General features: G+C 42.4%; 1 protein-coding gene across 4 annotated transcripts in view; it reads left to right on the top strand.

Annotated features, from left to right (window-relative positions):
• COL5A3 (collagen type V alpha 3 chain) overlaps nucleotides 1-19598 on the top strand; it is a 188167-nt gene that overhangs the window by 72962 nt on the left and 95607 nt on the right. For 3 of the 4 annotated variants that reach the window (XM_075206858.1, XM_075206856.1, XM_075206857.1), the window contains exons 2-4: nucleotides 145-312; nucleotides 1450-1663; nucleotides 10711-10873. In XM_075206858.1, coding sequence (XP_075062959.1) covers nucleotides 145-312; nucleotides 1450-1663; nucleotides 10711-10873 — 545 coding nt within the window. Of the gene's footprint in view, nucleotides 1-144; nucleotides 313-1449; nucleotides 1664-10710; nucleotides 10874-12883; nucleotides 12947-19598 lie in introns of those variants that run through there. The other variant, XM_075206859.1, reaches the window with a different exon arrangement.

Here is a 19598-nt window from a genome sequence, read left to right as displayed (position 1 = left end):
TAGCTACAGATGACCTCATTAGATAAGTACATTATAACTGTAATAAATAACATTTATAAAGGAAATTTAAGAAGACTTTTAATGTGTGCTTTTTTGTAGACAGTCCAAATGGTGATTTCTGACAATTTTACTGTTCTTTCATAGAATCCCCGGTTAACGTCTTAAAAGCTCTGGAACTCAACGAAGAAATTGAAGGAGTTACGTTAGCAGCTGGACTTTGTACGCAGAGGCAAGGAATCGAGGAGACGGATATCGCTTTCCAATTGGAGAACAGAACTCACTTTAGTGCCCCAACCAAACAGTTATTCCCAGGTGCGTTATAAAAGTTTCATTACACATTTATGTCAAGTGTAGGATGCTATGATCGGAAAATGCAGATAAGGGAACATAGTTAGAGATGATGAATAATGTGAAGACCAGGGGCCTGATTCATTAAGGATCTTAACTGAAGAAACTTCCTATTTCAGTCTCCTGGACAAAACCATGTTACAATGCAAGGGGTGCAAATTAGCATTCTGTTTGGCACATAAGTTAAATACTGACTGTTTTTTCATGTAGCACACAAATATCAACTTTAAATTTTAGTGTACAAATAAGCTATCAAGAATTTGTGTGCTACATGAAAAAACAGTCAGTATTTAACTTATGTGCAAAACAGAATGCTAATTTGCACCCCTTGCATTGTAACATGGTTTTGTCCAGGAGACTGAAATAAGAAGTTTCTTCAGTTAAGATCATTAATGAATCAGGCCCCAGGCGCTTGCTATATTTTGGAGGAAATAGAGAATTACAGCTTATGTGAAACAAGGTGTAGGAAGTTTTTTATTATTATTATTATTATTATTATTATTATTATTATTATTATTATTATTATTATTATTATCTTTTATTTATATGGCACCACAAGATTTCCACAGCGCTGTACACAGTACAGTACAGTAGACCATACAGGGAAAACAGTACAGAACAATAAACGGGTAATACCATGACTTCAGAGGCTCCAGTCATAGGAATTATAGCGAAGTTGGAGGAGAAGAGTAGGTAGAGAAACAGGAAGCAAAAGGGGCCTGCTCATAAGAGCTTACATCCCAAAGGGGGTAAAAAGAGGTAAGAGGTGTCAGGAGTCACAAAGACTTGGGGCTAAATTTACTATACTGCAGGTTTGAAAAAGTGGAGATATTGCCTATAGCAACCAATCAGATTCTAGTTATCATTTATTTAGTACATTCTACTAAATGACAGATAGAATCTAATTGGTTGCTATAGGCAACATCTCCACTTTTTCAAACCCGCAGTTTAGTAAATATACCCCTTAGAGGATAAAGGGTAATACAAATATGCTCTGTATTGGAAGTAGATGTCCATATAATATTGAATGATTACTCCAATACCAGAGATTGTTGTACCTTCATCTTCTTGTTTTGAATCTCATCCCATCCATCGGTGCAGATAACCCATTTCCAGAAGACTTCTCCATTCTCATCACTCTCAAAGTAAAAAAGGGAGCTCAATTCTTCCTCCTCTCCATTTACAATGAAAAGGGCGTGCAGCAACTGGGTGTGGAGATTGGACGTTCCCCAGTCTTTGTGTATGAGGATCAACATGGACATCCAACTCCGGAAAATTACCCCTTCTTCAAGAAGATCAACCTGGCTGACGGCAAGTGAGTAGAACACTGCAACAGTAGGATGATGGAGTACCAGTAGAATGATAGAGTATCAGTAGGATGATAGAGTGCCAGTAGGATGATAGAGTACCAAGCGTACACATGTTGGGGTGGATTGTTAATCAGGGTCTTCTGTGTCGTGTTTTATGATACTGTACTATTTCAGGGGCCTCAATTGTTGCTTCTGTTTTTGCTTGGGGATTACACTGCTATTCCATCCCATTTGGTTATGTGCATGTGTATAGTATCCCCTTAAAAGTGATGATGCCACCAAACCGGCAGGTTAATTAATGACTCCTGGTTAATTGTGAGAAATGCCACCATAATTACTTAATCTGGATGAAGAGTGCCGTGGAATTACTTCTGAAGGCAACAGATGGCCTTGTAAAGGATATGTCCTTTTAAAAGATGCATCCTCCATATGTGTACTGAGTACTGAGAGCTGAGTTCAGCAGAGGTTTATGTCAGGCCCAGTTCCTTCCACCAAATCCTTCATGCCATGGCTTTATTTAGCTTGAATTAGAAAATCTCTTATCGGCACAAAGTGGTGGTGGGTGAGTCTGAAGGAATGTTTCACCGCACTTACCACCTCACATCTACATGCTGCTTATCACAGTGTTACAAAATTTGTTATTGACACATCACCATCATCATCTATTTATATAGCGCAACTAATTCTGTAGCGCTGTACAGAGAACTCACTCACATCAGTCCCTGCCCCATTGGGGCTTACAGTCTAAATTTCCTAACACATACACACACAGAGACACAGACTAGGGTCAATTTGTTAGCAGCCAATAAACCTACTAGTATGTTTTTGGAGTGTGGGAGGAAACCCACGCAAACACCAGGAGAACATACAAACTCCACACAGATAATGCCATGGTTGGGAATTGAACTCATGACCCCAGTGCTGTAAGGCAGAAGTGCTAACCACTAAGCCACCGTGCTGCCCAAGCAGCTGAGTGATCCTCAGCTGCTTGACGATACTGGCTGGCAGCAGTAAGAGTAGTCTTACCACTTTGCTGGGCCAGTTATTGTCACTGGGCATGCGTGACCCGGGTTGTTGATTCACACATGTGCAGTGATACTGGAAACATTTAAGCCAGGTATAAGGCATTTCTCATCTGAATAAATAGAGACCCCAATGATATATAATAACTTCAGGAATCCCCCCAGCATACAAGATGGGAGCTCCACAGGACGGACTCAGACTATATAGGTATTAGGAGAGAGGAATACAATTTTCAAAATAGGAACTTAAATTTAAGTTGTTTCCATTTAAGTCATCCATGAACTAAACCTCCCTTTCCAATAACAGTATTGGTGGGAACCTCTTTCATACCCCCTCCATCATTCACTCTATTTAACGGAGTTCTGCCATGCAGATATAGCTGTGACATCTAACCATGACCTTTGGCAATGCTTGGCTCTCTCTTTAGGGTTGGCCAGTGCTCAGCTTGGTAGAGTGAATGGTGGTGGACCAAGAGAAGAGACCCCACCAAATTACCATCATTGGGAAGGGAGGGGATTTAGTACAGAGGCTATGTAAAGTGGAAACTTGTAAGTAAGAGCATTCTATTCAGGGCCGGTGCTAGGGTCCTTGGTGCCCTAGGCACACTTTCACAATCCATGCCCCCCCCAAGGCACACTTTCACATCTGCGCCCCCCCAGGCACACTTTCACAATCTGCGACCCCCCCCCCCCAGGCACACTTTCACAATCCGCGCCCCCCACCGTCCAGGCACACTTTCACAATCCGCGCTACCCCCCCCCACCCCCCCCCCCCAGGCACACTTTCAAAATCCATGCCCCCCCCCTCCAAGGCACACTTCCACAATCTGCGACCCCCCCCAGGCACACTTTCACAATCCATGCCCCCCCCCAAGGCACACTTTCACATCTGCGCCCCCCCAGGCACACTTTCACAATCTGCGACCCCCCCCCCCAGGCACACTTTCACAATCCGCGCCCCCCACCGCCCAGGCACACTTTCACAATCCGCGCTACCCCCCCCACCCCCCCCAGGCACACTTTCACAATCCATGCCCCCCCCCCAAGGCACACTTTCACAATCCGCGCCCCCCACCGCCCAGGCACACTTTCACAATCCGCGCCCCCCCCCACCCCTCCCAGGCACACTTTCACAATCTGCGACCCCCCCCCAGGCACACTTTCACAATCCGCGCCCCCCACCGCCCAGGCACACTTTCACAATCCGCGCTACCCCCCCACCCCCCCCAGGCACACTTTCACAATCCATGCCCCCCCCCCCAAGGCACACTTTCACAATCCGCGCCCCCCACCGCCCAGGCACACTTTCACAATCTGCGACCCCCCCCCCCAGGCACACTTTCACAATCCGCGCCCCCCCACCGCCCAGGCACACTTTCACAATCCGCGCTACCCCCCCCACCCCCCCAGGCACACTTTCACAATCCATGCCCCCCCCCCCCAAGGCACACTTTCACAATCCGCGCCCCCCACCGCCCAGGCACACTTTCACAATCTGCGACCCCCCCCCCAGGCACACTTTCACAATCCGCGCCCCCCACCGCCCAGGCACACTTTCACAATCCGCGCCCCCCCCACCCCCCCCCCCAGGCACACTTTCACAATCCGCGCCCCCCCCCCCTCCCCACATTTTTCCTTACCTTTACTTGCCTCCATAAAGCTGCTCCTCTCTGCTCCGTCTCCTCCCCTCCACTCACTGACACTGTCGGGCCGTGGTGATGATGTCACGCCCGACAGTCAGTGAGTGGAAGGGAGGAGACGGAGCAGAGAGGCGGCGGTGGTGATCCATAGCCCCTTCCCCCTCCCCGTGGATCTATCTGAAGCTGTGCGGCGGCCGTGGAAGGTATGGTCAGCGCAGAGCCGTAACGAGGCCGGTGCGGGCGGTGCCGCCGCCCCGGGCGCAGTCCCAAGGGGGCGCAATGGCCGCCCGCACCTGCCTCTGTGTGAGGAGTGAAAAAAAATAAAAATCAAACAGACCTCAGATTCAGACTGCCGGCCGCCCGGCGCATCCAAAATGGCGGCCGGCACCCGGCTCCACCCCCTTCTGAACTCTGCCCTCTGCCTCAGCGTCTGATGTCATGACGTTGCTAGGCAACAGAGGAGCAGAGAACCAGAGAGGAGCCAGGCAGCGACGGCTGGACAGGAAGAAAGAGGAAAAAGGTAAGTTTCAAAGCAGGGGAAAGGGGATGTGTGTTGCTATTATGGAGGGAGGGGGGGGATGTGAGCTGCTATTATGGAGGGAGGGGAGGGGAGGGGGGGGATGTGAGCTGCTATTATGGAGGGAGGGGAGGGGAGGGGGGGGATGTGAGCTGCTATTATGGAGGGAGGGGAGGGGAGGGGGGGATGTGAGCTGCTATTATGGAGGGAGGGGAGGGGGGGGATGTGAGCTGCTATTATGGAGGGAGGGGAGGGGGGGTGTGAGCTGCTATTATGGAGGGAGGGGAGGGGGGGGATGTGAGCTGCTATTATGGAGGGAGGGGAGGGGGGGATGTGAGCTGCTATTATGGAGGGAGGGGAGGGGGGGGATGTGAGCTGCTATTATGGAGGGAGGGGAGGGGGGGATGTGAGCTGCTATTATGGAGGGGAGGGGAGGGGGGGATGTGAGCTGCTATTATGGAGGGAGGGGAGGGGAGAGGGGCATGTAAGCTGCTATTATGGAGGGAGGGGATGTGAGCTGCTATTAAGGAGGGGGGATGTGAGCTGCTATTAGGGAGGGGGGGTGTGCTGCTATTATGGAGGGGAGGAATGTGTGCTGCATCTTGCTATTATGGAGGGGGGATGCTGCTATGCTTTATGAGGGAAGGGGGGGTATGCTGCCATAATGTGTGAGGGAAGGGGGGGATGTATTATTGTGTGATATGAGGGTAGGGAGGTTAGGTGTCTTAGTACATGGGTGGGAGGTAGGCTATTAATTTAATGGTGACGTTTAGGTGGGGGCTAATTATTTAATGGGTACTATTTTATTTGTGGGGTGCTGGTGGGTCAATTAAATTTATTGTTGGGGCTTTTTAATTTAATGGTAGGGTCTATTTCAGGCTAGGTATTTATCTGTTTTGCAGTCACAAGAATGCTCTCTGTATTGTATGGTGGTCATAGGAATGCTCTCTGTATAGTATGGCAGTCATAGGAATGCTCTCTGTATAGTATGGCGGTCATAGGAATGCTCTCTGTATTGTATGGCGGTCATAGGAATGCTCTCTGTATAGTATAGCGGTCATAGGAATGCTCTCTGTATAGTATGGCAGTCATAGGAATGCTCTCTGTATAGTATGGCAGTCATAGGAATGCTCTCTGTATAGTATGGCGGTCATAGGAATGCTCTCTGTATTGTATGGCGGTCATAGGAATGCTCTCTGTATAGTATAGCGGTCATAGGAATGCTCTCTGTATTGTATGGCGGTCATAGGAATGCTCTCTGTATTGTATGGCGGTCATAGGAATGCTCTCTGTATAGTATAGCGGTCATAGGAATGCTCTCTGTATTGTATGGCGGTCATAGGAATGCTCTCTGTATAGTATAGCGGTCATAGGAATGCTCTCTGTATAGTATGGCGGTCATAGGAATGCTCTCTGTATAGCATGGCGGTCACAGGAATGCTCTCTGTATTGTATGGTGGTCACAGGAATGCTCTCTGTAAGGTATGGCGGACACTAGGAGGCTCTTTATATTGTATGTGTGTATGTGTATATATATATATATATATATATATATATATATATATATATATATATATATATATATTCATTTCGTGCGATGGTGATAAGGGGGCACGATGGGATAAAGATGGCTCCATGGCACGGTGTGATAAAGAAGAAACTGTGATGGAGGGCACAGTGTGATGAAGGGGCAGTGTGATACAGATGGTACTGTTACATTTGTTTTAATTTGTTTCAGTGAGTTTTATTTCAATAACCAATTCATTTTTTTATACAGCTAGCATGTGATAGCTGCATTTAAAGTACTTTGATCTATGGAGGCTTATTACATAAAGATCCTTACAAAGCCAGACCGAGAAGAATGGGGAGGGAGGTGGTTTCAGTGCGGTCTAGAACTTGTAAAGAGCTAGCTACGCCCCCCACAGTAGGTTGACCACGCCCACTCGACGACTGGCACTCCCACTTAGATGGGGGGCGCCGCTTCCCTATCTCGCCCAGGGCACTAAAATGGCTAGTTACGGCACTGGGTCAGCGGTCGCCGCACAGTTTTAAAGTAATTTTAATTCTGTGGTGCCCTCCAGAGCCCGGCGCTTGGGTGTAAATGTATCAAGCTGAGAGTTTTGCGGCGGGTTTGAAAACTGGAGACATTGCCTATAGGAACCAATCAGATTCTAGCTTTCATTTTGTTGAATGTACTAAAAAAAATGATAGCTAGAATCTGATTGGTTTTTTAAACCCGCCGGAAAACTCTCAGCTTGATACATTTACCCCTTGGGCTCTGTTTACACAAATCCAGGGGAGGGTTGGCAGATTGGACAGAAGGGCAATTTCACCCTGAGTCACTCTTGATTTTACGGAGTAAGGCCAGTTCTGAGAGATGTAAAAGTTTTATTTTAGTGCTGCACTCTGTCATTCGGAAGATAGTCACTATTCATGATGCTTATTTTGTTATGTGATTTTTTTACCTGTAGGCAGCGGCGCACGGAGGATTGTCGGGGGAAAGGTTTCCCCCCGCCGACCCAAAAAAAAAAAAAAACCCGAGAGAGAGCGCAGCAGCTCCTTTTCGCCAGCGCTGTCCTAAACAGCAGCCGCAGCGCTGTCTAAGAAGAGTCTGCGGCGGTGCTGTATACAATACAGCACCGCCGCGGACGCTTCTTTGACAGCGCCGCGGCTGCTGTATAGGACAGTGGCCACTAAGTTAGCGCAGGGGGGGTTTCTAGAGACTCAGAAACCCCCCCTGCGTGCGCCACTGGTAGGCCCATATGAACGGTCAAATAGGACATTTATCTATTTGGCAATAGAGGTGTTACATAAATCAGTGCCATTCACCAGACAGCTGCAACCTTTACATGTCATTTCAGTGCTGTCAAAACACGGCGCTTAGCACAGCAGAATATACAGGCAGATCAGTAATACCACCACTGCATAATACCTGAGCAATGCGAATAATTGTATACATTGCAAAATATATATTCATATGTTTGTTGACTAATAGTAGCAGAAAGGGACAATAATAACAATATATTTCACAGTCTGTCTTCTACCGCTTCATTTCCATCTTAGTTAATTCAGATATTATATCGTCCAGAGGGGTAGTTCTGACACCTAAGCCTCCAGCCTTTTACTGACAAACACAAACCTTTAGCGCAAAAATATACCAAAACATAATTTAATAAGAATGGTAATTGCAAAAAAAGGGTTTCTTTATTTGTCAAAAACTATTACTCATGTGTTATAAGGCGTAATAATATCCCTATATTTTATACCAGGTGGTCACAGACCTCATATTTTACTTCTAATATTCTTGCATTCCACATTAGAGGATCTATTATCCCATAATTATTAGAGATGTTCACTGACCCCTGTGCTTTGGTTTTGGATCTGGATTAACTTCGTGTTTTGGTTTTGGTTTTGGATCCCTATTTTTCCCCCTAAAATCCCTCTTCTTTTTTTTTTGCTAAAATCACATAATTTGGCTCTTTTTTTGTTTCTATATTATTATTTACCTCAATAACAGTAATTTCCAGTCATTTGCAGTCAACTTTTGTCAAGTGACAAGAACACTGCTACTTCTCCTCTTTCTGTATGAGCAATGGCACTGAGCAATGTCACTGGGGATTGGAGAGTGACAGGAACACTGCTACCCCTCCTGTTTCTGTGTGAGCAACAATGACGTTTTGCCTTGATTCAGATCCGAGGATGCGTAAAAGTACCGAGCCGGCTCGCGAGCCTACTCGGATTCCCTAAGTTCGGGTTGGTTTGGTTTTCAGAAAACCGAGCCCTAGCATCTCTAATAAATATGTTGTGTTTGCTTTTCTTAAAAAAAATTCAAAATAAGCTTCTGAGTGGAGATACCATTTAATAATATGCAAATATCTTTATATTAACTTTTTGTTCTAATCAAGATCTCTAAACTTGGCAGGTGATTTCGCTGACATATAAGACAGATTTTATTGTTTTCTTACATAACGTTCAGAACACTGGTTGGATGATTTCTCCCATGTGTTTCTGCAGTGATAACATAGTGACCTGGCACCTGTACGCTATATGTAGCTTGTTCTTAATACATTGATACTATTGTTTTGAAATAAATATATACACAGTAGCTGAATGATTCCACTACATCTGTTGTAGTTAATTCATCCTGCCAAATAGTAATTATTCATTTATGATAACAAAAAAGCAAAGTACAGAATATCTGTTGCCAAAAGCCCTGTCAAGGGAGGACATTGCTGCACATTTGCCAGTGAAGTTCTAGCAGCTCATAAACCTCTGTGTTCCAGGATAGAAAAAGTGTCCTCATCGCCTACACAATGGAGGCAGCCATTTTGTTGGCTACACCATTATTCATGACAATGCAGCCTGTCCTTTCACTAGTAACCTCACAGAAGCAACAAAGTTTTCACAACCACCTGAGAGTAACATCTCACTAATAATACTCTCACTAATATTAGAACTGTGCATAACACGTAGCTGCACATTAACAGTCTGATTTAGAGTGTCATGCATTACAGAAGGATAATAGGATATCATTACGGTTAATAGGCTTTTCTTTGGTGGATGAAGACCAGATGGTCTGTCTCATCTGCCTCTTTATCTTTATACTTCAAAGTTATTTCAAATTTTTCCATTTTTTGTTATTTTAAATTGTGCTACCCTGCATTCCTCCTTAAACACAAGCCTATCACTGATCATGTGACCAAGTCCTGCAATCTATTGTGAAGACGCCTTAAACGACGAATATATCTAGATTGCTGTCTGCTTTTGTCTTTATTTAAAAGACTGTGGTCATGGTGTTATTTTTTCTTCTTTTGTAATATTGGATTGACCTGTATGTTAAGGTAACCTATTATTATTATTATTATTATTATTATTATTATTATTATTATTATTATTATCTTTGACTTATAAGGCTCCACAAAGGGTGCGCAGCGCCGTACATTACATATACAGAAAACAGAACCAAAACACAATATGATATAAAAAATATATACAAACACAGGTGACCGGGTAAAGCAAATGAGATTAAGGGCTAGATTTAGTAAACTGCGGGTTTGAAAAGTGGGGATGTTGCCTATAGCAACCAATCAGATTATATCTGTTTTATTGTAGAAAGCACTAAATAAATTAAATCTAGAATCTGATTGGTTGCTATAGGCAACATCCCCACTTTTTCAAACCCGCAGCTTAGTAAATCTAGGCCTAAGTCTGGGACAGATAGTGAAACCTATGCCTTTGTTATAAACAGCATAAAATATCCCTTTATTGGGCATTTCAGCATGTTAGTAGAAGGCATTAGGTACAGCGATTCTTTATTTTTATATCTGAGTTTATAGAGTTTGACTGCAAATAGGGCCCTATCTGTGTGGTGTTTGTATGTTCTCTCCGTGTTTACAGGGGTTTCCGCCGAGTGTTCCGGTTTCCTCCCACTCTCCATTCTAGTAGGTTAATTGGCTGCTGACATAATGAAGTGTGTGCGTGTGTGTGTGTGTGTGTGTGTGTGTGTGTGTGTGTGTGTTTGTGTGTTAGGGAACTTAAATTTTAAGCTCCAGTGGGGCAGGGACTGATGTGAGTGACACATCGCAGCGTAATATGATTGGCGCTATGTAAATTAACAATAATAATAATCATATTCAGGTGCGGTGGCCACCATGTTACTTGTCTCTTCAGAGGTAATCATACAATTTCTTCCTGACAGCAGACACCATGCAGGGATGAAAATACTGACACCCACCACTCTAATGTCCCCTACTACATATTTAACTGTGTTTTTTGACAGTGCCTGTCCTCTAAAATGCCTGATCCTTAATACATATATGCATGACATTAAGCTTGTTTACATTGTGAGGTCTATGTCTGATCACTTCCCATAGGTGGCATCGGATTGCACTAAGCGTTGAAGGAAAAAACGTGACCATGGTAGTTGACTGTGAGAAGAAGCAGACCCATTTCCTGGACCGTGGAGACGACCCCATCATTAGCACAGAGGGTGTTACCCTGTTTGGGACACGACTACTTGACGAGGAGGTCTTTGAGGTAAATCTTGAGGCTCAGAAACTAATATGTCAGGTGTTTGTTCTCATATCCAGAACCCATATTATGGACATGCAACATGGTATATAATTTCCATTAAATATGTTATCTTTTACCCTGTACATATATATATATATATATATATATATATATATATATATATATATTTATTTATATGTGTGTGTGACTTGAACCAATCACCAAGAAGTAATAAGCCGGCTCCCCTTCATGATGTCATTCACCATGGCGACGGGATTATCGCTGCTGTTAATGGTGTAATGTAAGTATGCGCCTATGTACAATGAAGAAGGCTTTGTAAACTACATTGTACATAGGCGCATACTTACATTACCCCATTAAGAACAGCGATAATCCCGTCGCCATGGTGAATGACGTCATGAAGGGAAGCCGGCTTATTACTTCTTGGTGATTGGTTCAAGTCGCTTTCAACAGTAGTCGTCATTGGTGATCGTCAGTAAGGAGCCCTTCAGAATCATGATGTCGTGGTAAGTGTTGTTGGGGTATTCGGCATCGATATGCCGTACCCCACCCATCTAGGAAATGGAGGCAGAAGTATTTATAATAAAGTGAGAGCTTATGTCATCCAAAACACTTTTTTCATCCTCTTTCTGCTGCCGTGGACCCCCAGAGCCCAGACATACTGAGTCCCACCACTGGAGCATGGACGACCGGGTGAAGGATACATTCACACAGCACTGTGTCAGCTCTGTCCTGTCAGCACCTGTGTTACTAACTGATTCAGTCCCGTTTCGGTTCACACGGTGTCATTAGCATTTAAGCGGCATATTTATCAAAGGGCAAACAATCCTTATTGCCGGCAAAACCAAATGTTTTCTCTGGCTATTTACTCATTATCATTTCCAAATGCAATAACCCAGAATGGCGTAAACTTTCCGTCTTGTGACCTGTTCTGTTACAGGATGGTGATAACCGTATAAAGCATATTTTTTTAATGCAAAACTGATTAAAATATATTTTTAAAATAAAATATATTTATTTTCAAAACTAATTTTATTTTTTATTTTGGGTTTCACTTCTCTCTCTCTCTTGGCATGTATATTTTGATAAATAAGAGATTTTTTTTATTACCCTAATAAGCAAAGATATAAAAAAAAATCCTACTGCCGGGACTTATCAGTATGTCCCCTTAGTCATAGATCTGGGGGTAAATTTATCAAGCTGCGGGTTTGAAAAAGTGGAGATGTTGCCTATAGCAGCCAATTAGATTCTAGCTGTCATTTTGCAGAATGTACTAAATAAATGATAACTAGAATCTGATTGGTTGCTATCGGCAACATCTTCACTTCATCAAATCTGCAGCTTGATAAATTTACCCCCTTCTAGTTAGTGAGAGGTGATTGGTGTCTTCCTATTAGTTGCTATGATACCACTTATCCAATAAAAAGCAATCCGGAAACGAACTGGACTATGCACTTATACTGACTGAGCAGAGAACTAAGATCACATCATAGGGATGTATTATAACCTTGAATGTTCCCAAATACTGGCAGTAAGCCTTTAGTTTATTTATTTTGTGTTGAGATTAAACAGCTTTGTATCACAATAACTCCTGCCATTAGGTTAACTAAAATAAATGCATTGTGAGAAACGGATGAACGATATAGCCGCCAGGCTGTGCCATGTCTATACATTCTTGGCAGATTAAAACGTCTCAGGGACTGGATCAGCTTCTATGAGAAATTCAGTTGTTACCACATATCGAAATGAGAACATTTAGTACGGAATGGTCAGCAATTTTTGTAGGCACGGAAATTATATTCAGCAGTATTGTACGTTATTGAGTCCCCAGTGAGATCTAGCAATGCAGAACTATGTTGTTTTCGTTTCCCATGCACTGCATTTTGTTGTGGTTCAGACAATGTGGATCGAGAGGGGGGGGGTTTCTGGGAAAAGGCGTGGGATAGGAATTGTTACGGACATCTGCCTGGACTTGTACATGTTTTAGGATAGAAAGAAAGGAAGAGGAGTGAGTGATATGACAAACAGGACGTGCTTCAGGGAATCCTCACAGAACAGAGCTTAGGTTCTATAAAAGTAGGTGATTATTATAAGTGGTCTTCTGCTGTAATGAAAAGATGTGCATGTACATTGGGACAACTGTTTCTCAGACTGAGGCTGAGAGTTCCAACATTCTAAACTTATTAACAAACTCATAATCCATTGTTACTATAATATTAGTAGATTCTTTATGGAAGTTCCAGGTTGCACTTAATCTATAAGCTTTAAGATTACAACAGAACATCTTGATTGAAAGTAATAGTACACCAACAGGTCATAGAAAGGCAAATACTCAATTCAATTGATGTACTCTCAGCAGTAATAATAGAATTTTAATAAATAAATGGAGATCCAAACATTGTCATTTCGCTATGCAAGCCTCTTGCTGATTGGTTGCTCTGGGTTACTTCATATTGGCATATTTTCAACAATTATAAATGCCCTGCTGTGTGTAGATGGGGATAGGATTCACATAAACTCTTTCCTTGTTTCTTTTTTTTTTAATACTTCTACATTAAACCCAAAAAGTGTTTTATATATAAATAAATAAATGATAATAATAATAATAATAATATATATGTTTTTTATATTGAAAAACACAAAAAAAACACATACACAATTTTAAAATACCATTTATTTCCGTAAAACCCTCCACAAGTTCTTGTCAATCACTTTATTAAATATAAAATAAAATCTTTTTTTTATTGCTTGATCTGTCATAGTCCAAATAGCAAAAATAAAATAACAACCCAGGCGTACACTAGCACTGACCATCGCCAGATGACCAAAGCCAGGAATTCCTGTGATACCCCAGCAGCCAATCACAAGCAGTCAGTGTGGGTCAATGCTTGTGATTGGTCAGTGGTGAAGGAGAGGCCCACTGATTCCCTTTTGTGATCATTTAGCGGCTGACAACACTAGTGTATGGATTGGTCTTTTTATATGGGGATTCGTCCTTTAAAATTGTGTACTTGTGCTTATTTCATTTTTTTTACTCTTTTCAAATCCTCACAACCTCTCCTTAAAAATTGTGGTTCCCCCCACCCAGATCTGCCTGCACAGGTCTATTAATGGCCCCCAGACAACACTCTTTATGCCCGCTGGAGCCTAGGCCCTATCTGGGGACTGGAGCTAGGCTGCTTAACTGCCACAATTAGTAGCCCTTAAATCCTGGGGGTATAGCTAGGGAGATAAAGTCTCTGACCCACATCCTATAGGACCAATAGCATAATATTTTCAACAACTTTACCTATCATTAACATTTGGCGATAATTAAGACACTTAGGGGAAGTGCCACCAGCATTCTTCCCAATGAGAAGGGGGTCCCAGGTGAGTATAGCTTGATGATGCAACTTGTTATCACAGGATATCCCCCTCTGACCTTGAAGGCAGGTAGAAAATACTTGGAGCTAGATTTACTAAGCTGCGGGTTTGAAAAAGTGGGGATGTTGCCTATAGCAACCAATCAGATTCTAGCTGTCATTTATTTAGTACCTTCTACAAAATGACAGCTAGAATCTGATTGGTTGCTATATGCAACATCCCCACTTTTTCAAACCCGCAGCTTAGTAAATCTAGTCCTTGGTGAATGGTCTCTCTCTAACTCGGAAGTCTCCCAGAAGTTCTTCTTATTACTATATGTACTATTTCCCTACAACTGCTCCTAATACTTTATATAACCTTAGCCTATAGTCCCCCCCATTGCTCAGTTTCACTACTGTTTCCATAGACCATTATTACTTCATACAATTCAGTATAAAACTCAGAATTCCCATCTTTCTGTATCCGATTCCTCTCTAGAACTGTTGATACTGGAAGAAATTCTCTGGCCGGAATCCTAGAAATCTCTTTTTGGTCAGAGGTCAGAGCTCCAGCTGGCCAGGGGGCTCTGTCTTCATAGAAATCACTGTGTAAAGAGCTATATTTACTAGAGAAATAGAAATATGTACTCAGAAGAAGACCAGAGTAGGTAAACAAGGAAGAACTATGTCTTTAGGTATAATCAACAATTAAATACCTCTGCAATGAAATGCTATGGCCCTATTTATATTCAGTTTATTTCAAATGGGTTAGAGTGACATAGTTACATGATTTGTAACATTATACTTTCTGGGTACAATGAGTCTTCACCAGTCTGGGGCGTGTTTTAAAACGATGCTGGTCTCAGGTGTGGGATTCAGGTTCGACTAGCACACATTGGGCCTCAGGTAGAGTTGGACACAAGTCCATTTGCGCAGCGTAAAACATGAATGTTGCTACCTCGCTTGTAAAGAGTTAGTGGCATGTTCGGTATACGACTCCTCGCGCACACAGAGGCGTATCGGGGGAAGCTAGGGAAGCGTAAGCGTAGGTCAAGTACAGTAAGGCTGTGTTGAAGTGAATGCGACTGATGTAGACCTGGATGCAGATATGTACCCGTTGCTCTAACTCTGGTGTAAGGCTCGAACTGATAATGATCAGCTGGGATACATCCAGCTCAGCTCACCATGTAGAATGTGTCTTTCTTTCTGATGCATTTTACGCCTGCGTTTTAAACGGAAATTGCCTCCAACGCTACCTAATCCCATTATGTTTACTATAGTTGTAGCAATGGTTGAAGCTTAACTGACTAAGTATGAAAAAGACATTGGTCTTGTCACTTATCCAAAACCTGCCGTGTGTGCCTCTACAAGTAATGTATCACTGGGAAGACGGCATAGCACTCACTAGTACCCAAGGCTACATAAATGAGAGCGATGACAGCCGCATATTGTGCCCAGGGGCGCACGCAGGATTTTCAGGGGGAAGGGGGTTTCCCCCCCTGACCAAAAAACAAAACAAAAACAAAAACACGCGAGAGAGCTGCTGTATACTACAGTACTGCCTAAACGGAGCTGCTGCGCATGCGCCCACGCATGCGCAGCAGCTCAGTTTCGGCAGCACTGTACTATACAGCAGCCGCGGCGCTGTCAAAGAAGCGTCCGCCGCGGACGCTTCTTTGACAGCGCCGTGGCTGCTGTATAGTACAGTGCCGCTATGGTGGGCACTTAGTTAGCGGAGGGGGGGGCGGGTTTCTGGAGACTCAGAAACCCCCACTGGACTGCCTTTTGCTGCCACCAACCAATTCTTGACTAAGGCTCAACCTAAAACATTTAACAAGTAAGTAATGTAACGCACTGCAATCCAGCAGTCACAGGGTTAACATGCTGTTCCCTCACAGTGTTAACAAAAAAATGGGTGAAGCAGACTTCAATACATCCCCTGTACACAGGGTAGTGGAAAGGTCTTTAATCTTTTAACCGTTAAGCCTTTAACAGGGTTTGTAATTGCTGTAATTTTGGATTAGATAATACAGGTGTTTCCCCACATTGTGTGTACTGTATACTACTAACTATACTATGGAATTCTGTGTAGACGAAGGTTAAATAGAACCAGCCAGAATAAATGTCAGTCTCTCTCTCTATCTTTCTGTATGTGTGTGTATATGAAAGGGAATTAGACTGTAATTCCCAATGGGGCAGGGACTGATGTGAGTGAGTTCTCTGTACAGCGCTGCGGAATTAGTTGCACTATATAAATAAATGATGTTGATGATGATTGCAGCCATATCAACAAATCAAAGAAAAAAGTCTAGACTGGATTCACAAAGGCCATCTATAAATAACTACACAATGTACAGTGCTATATATATATATATATATATATATATATATATATATACATACAATAACATTACGCAATGCATTTCACAGGGAAATATCAATTGCACATAGGAATAGAGCTAAGGACCAATAAAACTGGTGGCTAGAGGTGATCAAAGTGCGTCTGAAAATTGATTATTAATATTGGTAGCTCATTCAAGCCAAACTACTTTGCTGAGTTGCAGTTTGGTATAAGTCTGTGGCCCTCTCACTCTGTACTTGTCCACTCCTTACCATGTAATGCTTCTCCTGCCTTTTCAGCTGTTCTATATTACATTAATTATACCTCCCAACAGTTCAGATCGGTCTTGATATTCAGAGGTCAAAGGGAGACTCTCAGGAAAGGGGTGTTTCCTCCGAGCAATCAGGCACGGAATGTTCGGATCAAGGAATGATTTGGATGGGACGTAGCCTAATATACCACAATTTCCAAGGAGAGGTTGGGAGGTTTATAAAGGGTGAGCATTGCCTATTAGTTAAAAAAAAATCAGACAATCTTATTAAATTGGGGTTTAAATGTAGGTATCATCTAAATAACAAACACATTTATAGATTGGTAATGCAGTACTTGTTAACCCCAAAAGAAATGCAGAATTTATTCTGAAGAATGTTTGTGTCACTCCATACAAATACTGCAGCCCACATGTACACAACACAGCCTGCTGTGCCATTTGAGTTTTGCATGCCCATCATGTTCTGCTAACAGGCTGATGAGTGAATAGGACTGGTGCCAGCTTGGTTACCCTTTGAAGTAAAAAGAGGTACATTGCTCATAGGGAGAGACGGTTCAACCAGCCTGAAACTGTTTCTCAAAGTGGTTCATCGAATCTATACAAAATTTAATACCATTTTTTGAAACTTAGATTGATTAAACATATTGGGATAAATTCAAGCAAATCAAACAGGTTGAACCATATCTGAGCCAGTTCCCACGTGATGGAGATTAAATTGGTACGTTATAACTGGTTTTGAATATGGGCAGCACTGTGGCTTAGTGGTTAGCACTTCTGCCTCACATCACTGGGGTCATGAGTTCATTTCCCGACCATGGCCTTATCTGTGTGGAGTTTATATGTTCTCCCCATGTTTGGGTGGGCTTCCTCCGGGTGCTCTAGTTTCCTCCCATACGGCAAAAAAATATACTAGTAGGTTAATTGGCTGCTATTAAATTGACCTTCGTTAGGGAATTTAGACTGTAAGCTCCAATGAGCCAGGGACTGATGTGAATGAGTTCTCTGTACAGTGCTGCAGGATTAGTGGTGCTATATAAAGAGTTGATGATGAATGAGAATGTCCAACCTTATTGAACAGTGAAAATTGAACACAGTAATGTTTGAGTTTTTTTTAAAAAAAGGGTTTTAGTATTTAAAAATAGTATTGACATAGTATTTGAAAAAAATCTTTAAAAATACAAATTTCATACGCAAACTGCGAAAGGCGAATAAATAAACAAACTGAGCCGAAATTTTTAACCAAAAGATTGAATCGGGATCTATTGAAGGTTATGTAACAAACATGTTGGTGGCCATCAAACAGGTGAGATTAAATCTTTTTTTTGGATACGTTGCTGAATAGTAAACTGTCCCTATTTAAGAACATAACAGCAAATCGAAGGCATTCCAAAGCTAGAGAGAGAAGCCAAAAAACACATCTGCTAGTTAATTTTATTGATCTTTTTAAAATGTTTAAGAGAGTTTTTTTAAGTTCCCTTAAAATGTCTCTGTTTTAGCATTACAAAAACATTATACTGGTTGCTTCCTCCGCAATGCCTTAGGCCTGAGAAAGTGCATTCTGCCAAAGTCCCTGATGGTGTATTTTAATTTCCAGGATGCATATATTTCCAACATGAAATGTTCAAGGTGAAATTCCACAGTTTATTTTTCTTTGTTTCCAGGATGTTCTCCTATAACTCAGTTGTTCATTTACAAAATCTATCTCTGGGGCAGCTTTACAGATGGCTGCCATTGCAAAAAAGTCTTTCCTCACACATTAGAGGATTAGTTTCTGCTTTTTCCCAAGAGAGTGTAACCTGATCTCTGAGTGAAAGCCAGTCAGTCACGAACCTCCTTTGTGGTCACCTGGTGGCAGAGGAAGGAGGGGGCGTGCCTGCTCACTACATCACATGTCATGTGACTGTAGTTGCCATAACAATGGCATGAAGCTGCGCAAAATGTAAATTGTTAATAGCATTGAATTGTTTACCTCAGGGAAAAATGAAATAAGCACAATGTACAGGTAACCAGAGTGATTTATGTTAAAGAAACGCACCTCATTTTTACAATGAACTACAACTTTAATAGATTTTTATTTTTTGTTGTGTTTTAGTTTTGCAGCATTGAGTGGGGATGTTCTGTGTTTTGTGCCTGTCTGTAACAAGTTAGGCTATTATTTGTGTTTCTTACTCCCAGAATGCTTTGGCTCAAGTTTTGTATCTTTAAAGTGTTACCTTAAATTACAGGTGACAGATTTAGGGGTCTTTTTATGAAAGAGCAATAGGGCTCGTTAGCACATTGCTGTGTGCATCAAAGGGCTAGTACATGTACCACTGTGATACCTGTTCTGCAAATACCATCTCATTAAAATTCTTACGATAAAGCATTTTTACTGTAGTACTGTTTAAACACTATTTAATTATTAAAATTAAAAAAAACTTATAAATGGATATAAAAAACATATGGGCTTTCAGTTTCGTTGCAAGTGGGCCAGTTGGCTCAAGCACAGAACGACGGTGACTGGCGAAATGGCAGGTTGGCTATCAACTTTTCGTTGTTGTATCGTGGGGCAGCTGGGTGACAATCAGTTGTTGTTTGAACCACTTTGGAAAACTATTTTTAGAAACTGATTCCTTATTGCTACAATAATCATGGAATGCCATTTAAGCCAAAAGAGAAACTCGAACACTTGTTTGCCAGAATTTGACATCTCTGTGAAGTGTCCCGTTCCAACCCAAAGCTTGATTTATACACAATTTCTTTATTTTCTTGTATTGTGGTAAATTAAATGTTCTC

Source organism: Mixophyes fleayi, chromosome 4 (assembly GCF_038048845.1).
Source record: "Mixophyes fleayi isolate aMixFle1 chromosome 4, aMixFle1.hap1, whole genome shotgun sequence".
Classification (NCBI taxonomy): domain Eukaryota; kingdom Metazoa; phylum Chordata; class Amphibia; order Anura; family Limnodynastidae; genus Mixophyes; species Mixophyes fleayi.
This window is presented reverse-complemented; position numbering and strand designations above follow the sequence as displayed.